This window comes from Meriones unguiculatus, chromosome 10, assembly GCF_030254825.1.
Source record: "Meriones unguiculatus strain TT.TT164.6M chromosome 10, Bangor_MerUng_6.1, whole genome shotgun sequence".
In the NCBI taxonomy this organism is placed as follows: domain Eukaryota; kingdom Metazoa; phylum Chordata; class Mammalia; order Rodentia; family Muridae; genus Meriones; species Meriones unguiculatus.
In genome coordinates, this window is record NC_083358.1 from 43,563,016 (window position 1) to 43,572,200 (window position 9,185).

General features: G+C 59.6%; 1 protein-coding gene and 1 long non-coding RNA gene across 3 annotated transcripts; one reads left to right on the top strand and one right to left on the bottom strand.

Moving 5' to 3' along the window:
• Positions 1 to 203: 203 nt before the first annotated feature.
• On the top strand, positions 204 to 3,618 carry LOC132656856 (uncharacterized). The gene is made up of 2 exons (XR_009594631.1): positions 204 to 343; positions 1,200 to 3,618. It is a non-coding gene; the product is annotated as an uncharacterized LOC132656856 (long non-coding RNA).
• A 680-nt stretch (positions 3,619 to 4,298) lies between these two features.
• Samd1 (sterile alpha motif domain containing 1) lies at positions 4,299 to 9,181 on the bottom strand. Of its 2 annotated transcripts, XM_060392377.1 has the most exons (7): positions 8,156 to 9,181; positions 7,839 to 8,034; positions 6,134 to 7,184; positions 5,464 to 5,758; positions 5,287 to 5,383; positions 5,092 to 5,203; positions 4,299 to 5,011 (listed from the first exon to the last, which is right to left on the bottom strand). In XM_060392377.1, exons 3-7 carry the CDS (start codon positions 7,031 to 7,033, stop codon positions 4,853 to 4,855), a joined length of 1,563 nt encoding a protein of 520 aa, XP_060248360.1. In that variant the 5' UTR covers positions 7,034 to 7,184; positions 7,839 to 8,034; positions 8,156 to 9,181; the 3' UTR covers positions 4,299 to 4,852. The 2 variants fall into 2 exon arrangements, with proteins under 2 accessions (XP_060248360.1, XP_021487935.1); XM_021632260.2 differs by lacking the exons at positions 7,839 to 8,034; positions 8,156 to 9,181 and having other exon boundaries at positions 6,134 to 7,486.
• Positions 9,182 to 9,185: the final 4 nt, after the last annotated feature.

Genomic DNA, 9,185 nt, shown 5'->3' on the forward strand with positions numbered 1-9,185 from the left:
GAAGACCCTGCGGTGGGCGGGGCCTACCCGCCCCCTGGGAGGGACAAGGTGTTCAGCGGAGACACAGAACCTCTGACCTCGCTCTTTTATTAACAGAAAAGTGTGCCCGCACTTGTTCGGTGGCCCAGGCCGGGGCGTACACAGCCCGGCCGGGCCCTGTTCCTGCCCGGAGTTTGGTGTTGTCAGGCTTCCGCCGGTGCCTTCTCTTGGGGCTCAGGATGCCGGGGCGGACCAAGCGGCGGGCCCGGCAGCGCTGGGGGGCCGGGCGGGGCCTGCCTGGCCCATGAGGATCTGCACCAGCAGGTCGGTGGCCAGCACGTGCGACGGCTCCTCGAAGCCGATGGTTAGTAGCTGCTGGTAGTCCCCGGGTGGCTGTGGGCACAAAATCCTGGGGGCCCGGAGACAAGCCTAGATCGAGCACCTCTGCTTCTCAGCCAGGCGGGCCTTTGTTTCAGTTAGGGTTAGTAATGCAGTAAGGAACGGTGTTTCCTCTGGTGAGGAACTCCTGGGCTTGAGGCTGCTCATCACTTTGCTAGCTGTGTCTCCCTGGGAGAATGACTTACCCACTCTGAAAACATGTTTCCTTTTTTATAAAATAGACTGGTCCACATATCTATGGATTGCTGTTTAGTCTCCATAAAGCACTGTTCAGAGCACAGTAATATGTGATCCCTACTACCAATGGAACCTGAGGTTCAGTCTTTGTGGGGTTCTGTCCCGCCCTCCCTCAGATCTCGCACCCACAATCACTGGGATCCTACCATGAATCAAGGTCATCCTCAGCTGGTCCTAGGGAAATCCACCGGCCAATAGACCAGAGTTTCTGGATCTGGGGGCACGAATTGGCTGGTCCCTGGCCAGTATCCTCCCATGTATCTCGGTAACACAAGAAGTAGCTGAGAGGGAGAGATCAAAAGGAAAAGCAATGCCTTAGCTTTTTTTGCTGAGAACTTTAATTCTGGAGGTGAGACTCAAGTTCATCAGAGGTTGCCTGAGGTTTCAGGTAGGAAGGAGTGTGACTCACTGCTGAGGACTTTCCTCCCTAGTGGCCTGATCTGAAGAGGAATACTTCTATTTTAATGGGGAGGGAGAGTTAAGAAAACTAAAGGTTGAAAGTGTAGCTCAGTGGTATACAGCTCTGGTCCCTGGCTTGTCAGTCTCTGGTGGTGGCACTCAGCAGAGGACTTTGATTTTGACAGAGGAACTCACTAATCCACACGGGAGTCCGGGCCGTGGCTGCTGGCCTCTGTGGTGGCCTCCAGGTTCCAGCGCATCTTCTTATAGAGGTACCTCGGGAAGTGGCTGGCAGTGTATGCAGCGGGGGTGCAGTACCGGAAGATGGACACATCGTGGGAAGGGCTAATGGAGAACCTCCCGCAGAAGAAGCAGGAGATGCTAGCAGGCGACGGGAGAGTGGGCAGTAAGCTGGGCCCTGGGCTCCACCACCCCACAGCCTCATTTGCTGACCCCTTACCTCAGAGGGTTAGTTTCTTCCAGGTCCACAAACCCAAAGGAGGCGTACATGAGGACTAACTGTTCCAAGCGCAGAGTTAGCTGCTGGGAGATCTCCAACAACTGCATGGAAGGTGGGAGTTCATGACCTTAGGTGGTCGGCCAGAAGCAGCCCTCCTGCGCCTAGGCGGCTCCGAAGGGGAAGGCTCTGGTAGGACAGCCACTGTACACACCCCCTTCCGGACCAGCTCCTGCAGGGCTCCGTAGATGGGAGGGACACTCCTTGCGGCAGCCTCAAGGTACAGGAAGTAAGGCTCACACATTTTTAAGAAGGTGGGCATGGCCTTCGCCAACTGTTCCTTCTGCACCCTGTCCCTGCTGAAGGGAGGAAGCGGCCTTCATGTGGTAGCCCTCTCCCTCCATCCCCAGGTGCTCCATGCTCACCCTCCACCTGTATCCCTGGCTGAACCCATTACAAAATTCCCTCGGTGTTGTGGCTTAGTGGTAAGAACACTTACATAGCCTGTGCGGAGTCCTGGATTCCATGCCAGCACCCAAAACTTACACATAAAAAGAGGGACTGGGAAGCTAAGTTCGTGGTAGAGATTCAGGTTTGGCATGGGTAAAGCTTTAGCTTCAGCATAAGGAAAAGACCCCTCCCCCCCATGTCAGGTCTTTCTCCCACCATCTTTCAGAACCACCTGCATCAGAGCCATTTGGAACATTTGTTAAAGTCCTGGCACCTGGCCTGGAACGCAGCTCCGTGGCAGAAAGCCTGCTTAGCACAAGGGCCTGGCCCCATCCCCTGTGTTTGGGGGTATATACAACTGAGCTCTTTCCAAGCTCTGCATGGAAAGCTGGGATTTAAGCAAGCCTCCTGTAAGCAGCACAGTGCCTTCCCCCTGGTCTGGAAATTGCATTTTTCTCTGGGTGTGGAGGGTAGCCTCTCATACCGGAAGTTCTCTGGCTAGCGTTGATGCAGATGGATTTTGTTTAGCTCACTTACACAGTTTTTAAACATCTTTGCTAGCATTTCATATTTACTAAGCAGTACTCAGTAGACCGAGGCAGAAAGGTCGCCAACTCGAGCATAATGAGACTCTGTCTCAAGGGGGGAAAAATCGGACCAATCAACCAACCAACCAAAAACCAAATTCTGGAAGAAAGATTCTGGGTATCCTAATTAAGGCCGATACACTGCCTTCTTCGGCCTCTCAATTCTCCACAGCGGACGGTACACTAGGAGAGTGTACTCCTAATCAGCTAGCCCTGTGTACTAGCTCCAGGCCCTGAGTTCAGTTTTTGGCCCCTGTGGGCTGCACAGCTTGTCCTCCTGTCCTAGGCCCTTGTTCAGGGTCACCTGTAGAGCAAGTAGCTTTGAAAGTCGTCCGCCTTCCTGAGCAGGTAACGGAGCTGGTCAGTGATGGGGCTGAACATGGAGTCCAGTGGGAATCGAGTCGGGGCCGGCCCGAGCTCCGCTGCCAGTGGCTCCCGGGAGGAAGCGGAGCCTGGGGCTTCCATCAGGGGCTGTGCCCGCTGGGGTTCCAGCTCCGCCGAGGCCTCTGGTCTCCCTGTGGGCGACCACGAGGGGTCCCCATAGGGCGGCGGCCCGGGTCCCAGTTCGTCTGAAGGCGGTGCTTCTCCAGGGCCCAGGGCCAGCGACCCAGCGAACCACGGCTCCGCAGCCATCAGCGTCCACCGCAAACTCCTCCTGCGGCGTTCCGGGAGCACAGCACACCTGCGGCCGGCCGGCCGGGACAGTGATCGCAGCCGCGGCCCACGAGGCCCGGCCTCGACGTCTCCGCCGGCACCGCCCCGCGGGGCTTTTGCCTCTTTTGAATTTGGGCACGCGGAGGGCCGCGCAGCCTGGGCCTGCACTGCGCACGGAGCTCGCCAGGTGCTGGCGCGCGGAGCAGAGGGCGCTGCGAAGGGCGGAGCCTCAGACCTGCCTTGTAGCTGCGGCAAGCGGTAGGCACCTTTTTCTCTTCTAGGCTGGAGAGGGTTCCTAACGTGTTAGGAATCCCGGAGTAACAGTTACGGAGAGACACTGGCTCCATCCCACCTGGTGGCCCCAAGCTCCAACCGATGGACCTGGGATCAGCATGTGGACCTACTGGGACTAGTGATGTAGCGATTACTTCCACAATAAACTCCTCAGACAGGTGATCCGGCTTATCTCTTTTGTTCCAATATGCCCGCCCTAGTCCCAGAACACATCTCTGACTCGTGTAGATTGGATTCCTTGCTATGTGCAAAGACTGACTGGTATTTAAGTACAGGTAGGAAGCCAAATGCATTAACTACAGGGCTGGAAGGACAGCAGCAACAGGTGTCCTTGTCCTGTGTGACCCTCAACTTTCTGCCTTGTCAAGCCAATTGCCCTGTCTATAAAATGCCTTTTTATGATGTCTGCTTCATGAAACAACAGGGGACAACAGATCTCTCAAGTGTACAGTTAACTGTTGGTCGCTCAACAAACACTTGAGCAGGTAGTTCTGGAATGAACAGACAGAAGACAAACTATTTCAGTCCTAGAGACTTTGTTGTTGTTGTAGACAGGACTGAACAGCGTAAATTGGCCTTGAAATGACTATGTAACTAAGGCTAGCCTTGACTCATGATCCTGCTTCCATCTCTGAAGGGCTGACAACAGCTGCGAACCCAGCCCAGCTGCAAATACCATTTCCTTTCTGCAGTGGTGGGGCGGGAACCAAGGTGTTCTGCATATCTGGCAAGCCTCCTCGTGGGCTGAGAAAAGCCGCCACTATTCCTTCCCCACGAAAGTCTCAACGTTAACTCTCCACAGAGTTTGTAGCGCCTCCTATCTCCATTCACAAAATGGACTCTTTTTTTTTTCTTCTTTAAAGTTTTTTTAAGTTTTATTTAAAAAACCTTCGGTGCAATATTAAAAAGCAATACAGCCAGGTGGAGCAACAATGGACAGACAGAAAGGGAAGGAACCAGAGGACCAAGGTCCCTTACCTCAGCTGTTCCCCAGAGGCTGGGGGCCAGGCTGGGCGGAGGGCACAGGCGGTGGGAAGAGAGACCACCACCAGGACGAATAGGCAGAACAAAACATAGATAAGATACATCTGGCTGAACTGAGGAGGGTCTGGGGCCACAGGAAGCTCCCCTGTTTTTTTGTTTTTCAAAAATGTCCTTGTTTGGGGTGAAAGGGGGGCCCCTGGTAACTGAGCCAAGTCCTCCTACCCCACATTCCACTATGGTGGAGAGGGGATGAACTAAGGTGGGGGCGAGAAGAGGGGGAAATGAATGGGGAGGAGCACCTCCTCACTGGAGTCTCTTGGGAAGGTTCAGAGGGTCCCCATGTCCAGCTCCTGGACTACGGGGCCACCATGGGTGGGATCTGAACTGGATGGGGTCGGACAAGGCTAGGTGCTCAGCCTAGAAAGCCATCAGGATCGTCATCCTCAAAGTGGCCTTGCTGAAGCACCTTGATGTGGTGCTCGTAGATCTTCAGGGCTGGGCCCAAGCGGATGGACAGGCCAGTGAGCACATCTGTCCGTTGCATGAGCAACAAAGACTTGCCATCAATTTCCTGGGCAGGACAGAAAGGGCAGGGTCAGCAAACACCTGCAGGCCCTGCGTGTGCAGACGCGTGCAGTCCCGGGAACTCACCTGCTCCTGAAAAGCAGTGGCCTGCTCTGGGAAGCCCGCCTCAGTGAAGTACTCCACCACATCCATGACCGTCCACTCCACGGGGTCAGCTGGCTTCTCTTTGCGCCCAGGACTGCATCAGAACGAAGAGTAACAGTGACCACAGCACAGCTCACCCAGGTTCTTAACCCCAGTGTCCCCAGCGCTTCAACTTACGGGCAGCCGAAAGGTGTCCCATCAGCCCCAGGGAGGGCTGGTTTTCCTGGGGGCAAAGGCACAGGAGATGGAGAATCTGGAGCAGCCGCAACACAAGCTGGCAAAGGGGAGAGCAGGTGGCAGTCTCAGGCGAGTTCACAGGGCCCTGCTCCGCACTGCCCACCCAGAGGGGCTTACCTGATCCCCCTTCTTTATTCACAGCTGCCATGGAGAACACCTGGCGTGTGCAGCTGCCAGGTGCTGGTCCCCGCCCTTCATCCTGACCCTGGTAGGGTCCACAGGGCGACCACTCCTTGACCCTCTCCTTAGCACTCTGAGGGCCGCGCTCTCCATTAATCTGTTGGTGCTGCGCACCTGCGGGGCGGTCACTCTCAGGCACTTCTGAGCCCTCTGATACATTGTCCTCCTCCTCCTCCTCCTCGTCCTCATCATCTTCCTCTTCCTTCTCAAACACCCGTTCTTCTCCACCTCTCTGGGGCCAGAGAAAGAAGCAGGCAGAGTTAGAGCTTCTAGTCCCGGATGAAATGAAATCCAGTGTCCGACGCCACCTTTGACAACAACACGGAGTAACTTTTACGCTGTCGTTTCCGTGCCAGGTTCTGGGTTAATAAAGCCCTCAATAGCCAAGTCTTACTAAACTCGCTAAACTACCCCCAGGGGTCGCTACTGTCAGCAATCCGGGTTTACAGCAGAGGAAACTGAGGCTCCGGAAGATCAGGTCACCGACCAAGATAACCGCTTTCGTAGTCCACGGGGACCCTGGTCGAACCCCGGCCACCTGACGTGCCTCTCCCTCCCGGGACTCTCGTCCCCACCAACTTCGCCCGCACCTGCCCGGTGCGCTCACCTTGCTCCGCGCCGCGCGTGCGCTAGCGGCCGGCGGCGCCCGTCCCGGCCTGTCTCCGCGGGGCAGCGCGAGCGCTCCCAGGCGGGTGCGCTCCAGACGGCCCCGCGCCGCCTCTTCTTCCAGCAAGCCCTGCACGCGGCCGCGAGTGAGGCGTCCGCTGGCGCCGCCGCTGCCCCCGAGGTAGCGCACGACTTCCCGCAGGCTCACGGGCCGCGCCGGGCCGCCCGCCCGCGCCGCGCCCCCCTCCGGCGGCGGCTGTGGCTGCGGCGGCGGCGGCTGCTGCTGCTGTGGCGGCGCCGGCGGCGGCGGCTCCCGGGCGGCGACGGCGGGTGGCGGTGCACGGCGCGGGCCGGCTGGGGGCGCCGCGGCCGGGGGCGCGGCGGGCGCTGGTGGCGGCGCGGCCAGGGGCGCGGCCCGCTGAGCCCGGGGACCCGGCTGCGCGGGGCCGGGAGAAGGGGGCGCTGTGGCGGCGGCCGCGCGGGGCGCCCGGGTCGGGGCGGCGACGGGCGCGGGCGGCGGGGCGGGCGTGGGCGGTGGCGCGGCGGGGCCCCCGCGGGGGACGCGCGGCGGGGCGGGTGGGGTGGCTCCGCGGCGGGGCGGCTGGACGCGCGCCGCGTTGCGGTACGAGATGCTCCCCTTGTAGCTGACCCGGAGCACGGCGCGCTGCTGGATCAGTTTCTCGAGCTCCGCGCGCGTGCGCTCGGGCTCCGGGCCGTGCCGCCGCCGCACCATCCGGCAGATGCGCTCCAGGTCCGGCCGCGCCTTGCGCGAGCGCAGCGAGTCGATGGTGTCCAGAATCCACTCTTGATAGTGCGGGGAAGCGGCGGACGACGAGGCGGCGGCCGCCGTGGTGGCGGCCGCCGCCGTCTCCGGCGGGGGTAGGGCCGGGGGCCCCGCCATGCCTCCCGCCCGGCCCGGCTGCACGGTGCGCGCTGCCTCCCTCCCAGCGCGGCGCCCCCTCCCCGCTCCCCTCCCTCCGCCGCTGCCCGCCTCCTCCGCCTCCCCCCGGGGGGCGCAGCGCCTCGGCGGAGCGGCGGCGGCGCTGCTGTTTCTTCGCAAAAAAAAAAAAAAAAAAAAAAAAAAAAAAGAGAGAGAGAGAGAGAGGAGAGCGCGCGAGAGAGACAGAAAAAAAAAATAGTGAGAGAGAAAGAAAAGAGGAAAAAAATATGCACACACTCACTCACTCGCACGCACGCACACAACAGCCCCGCTTCTGCTGGGCGCGCGCGGGGCCGGGGATGCGAGGAGGGAGGAGGGGAGCGCGGCGCGGCCGGCCCCTCCCCGCCGCCGCCGCCGCACGCGCGCCCTGCGCCCGGGACACTCCGGCCCCCCTTCCTGCTCGCCCTCCCCCGCTGCCCGCCTTCCTCGCTCCCTCCCACCCCCACGCGCCCGCTTTTAAGGTGGAGCCCGGGCCCCCGCCCGCCCCGTGTACCCGGCGCTCTAGCTCACTCCGGCTCGCTCCGGCCCCCCCTTACAACTCCCGCGCGCTTTTTAAGGAGGCGCCGCGGAGTTGGCGCCGGAGCGGGGGCGGGGAGCGCGGCGGGCGGGGGAGGGGAGAGCAGGGGGGGGAGGGGACAGGGGCGGGCGGGGCGCGCGGGCGGCGTTCGGCCGCCCTCCAGCCATTGGGCGCGGGACCCAGACGTCCTCGGCGCCCAGCCCCCTCTCCACGCCTCTCCGCGCGCAGCGCTCTCGGGACCGCACTTACCGGGAACTAGCCGCGCCGCGGCCCGACGCTCCGCGCTCCTAGGGAGCCGCGGAGAGCTCACTAGCGGCCCTGCCGCGCCTACACGAGGGCTTGCGGGCGCGCGGGGCTCCCCCTTTCTCCTTCTACCCGGCCGATCCCGCTGCCGTTCGGTCGAACTGGTCCGGGCGGCTCCCTCCAGTGGCCTCTTGGTCCCGGACTAGACGAAGTAGAGGTGCGAGCAGATTTGAAGACCAGAACTCAGGGTCAAAGGACAGTTTGCCCACCCCACCCCTTCTTTCTCTGGCAGGGCGGAGGAAGTGCAGGAATTCCAGCTAAACCTGGTTTCTCCAGGGTCCCGAGGCCAGGGTCTCCCGAGCCTCGACGCTGAGGTCCGAAATTCCCTTTCCTACACCCCGAGGGTGTGATCGAAGTCGGGAATACCAGCGACACTTTTATTTTAAAACAAAACTTTATTGGTAATAGTTTTCAAATATGTTTACAACAGCACACTGTTCAAGAGGAAGTCTCATCCTTCGAAGCACACAGGTTGAACGGCCCCCCTCGCCCCCTGGGGCCCCCACCCAGGCCTGAGAGCTCCTCCTTTTTGGGAGAAGTTACGAGAGGGATAAACACAGGGATAAATGGGGTAATTTCCCCAGCAGCTCCCCACCTTTCTATTGAGAGAAAAGCACAGTCAGACTTGGGGGTGCAGTGAATGGGGATGCACACAGCAAGAGGTGATGGACAGCTGACAGCTAAGCTAGAAGTGAGGCGCCCAGGATGGGGAGGGGCTGATGCACGGAAGAGTTGGCATGAGACCCCTAGAAAAGGGCTGGGAGGCTAGCAGCTCAGGGCGAGGTTCAAAGCCCGGTTCCTTCCTCGACAGAGTCAGTTGGCTACCCCGGTCTCATCAGGATGGATTTGTGGAGCAAGGTAGTTTGGGAGGGGTGGGGCAGTTTGGAGGATGGGAGGCACTGGTGGAAATTAATTTAAATGAAGATTAAAAAAAAAAAAAAAAAAAAAAAAACTAAAACAAGAACAAAAAAAAAAAAAAAAAAAACAAAAAACCCACTAGCAAGCAGCCCTCTGTACACGTCACTAAAATCTCCCTTTCCAAGTAGGACTGCATGGAAGGGAAGGTTGGCTTTTCTGTCCATCCTTAGTGTCCGGTGCTGGGGTGAGGGTGGAGGCTGAATTTGGGCCCCTCTTTCCGTACCCTGCCCCTGGATACACCAGCAAGATGGGGTGTGACTGGAGCTAAGAAATTCATTGAGAACAGGCAGAGAAGTGTGGGGGAGAATGGCGGGAGGGGAACAGCTGATGTTGCCCCTTCCCCAGTGTCTGGCTTTCCTGCTCTCCCTAACCCTG

Coding starts and splice junctions, on each gene's coding strand:
- Samd1 (XM_060392377.1), bottom strand. CDS start 7,033: ATGGCGGGGCCCCCGGCCCTACCCCCGCCGGAGACGGCGGCGGCCGCC. Junction 5,759..6,133: donor CACGCGCGGCGCGGAGCAAG/GTGAGCGCACCG, acceptor CTCTGGCCCCAG/AGAGGTGGAGAAGAACGGGT. Junction 5,012..5,091: donor CCACTGCTTTTCAGGAGCAG/GTGAGTTCCCGG, acceptor TGTCCTGCCCAG/GAAATTGATGGCAAGTCTTT.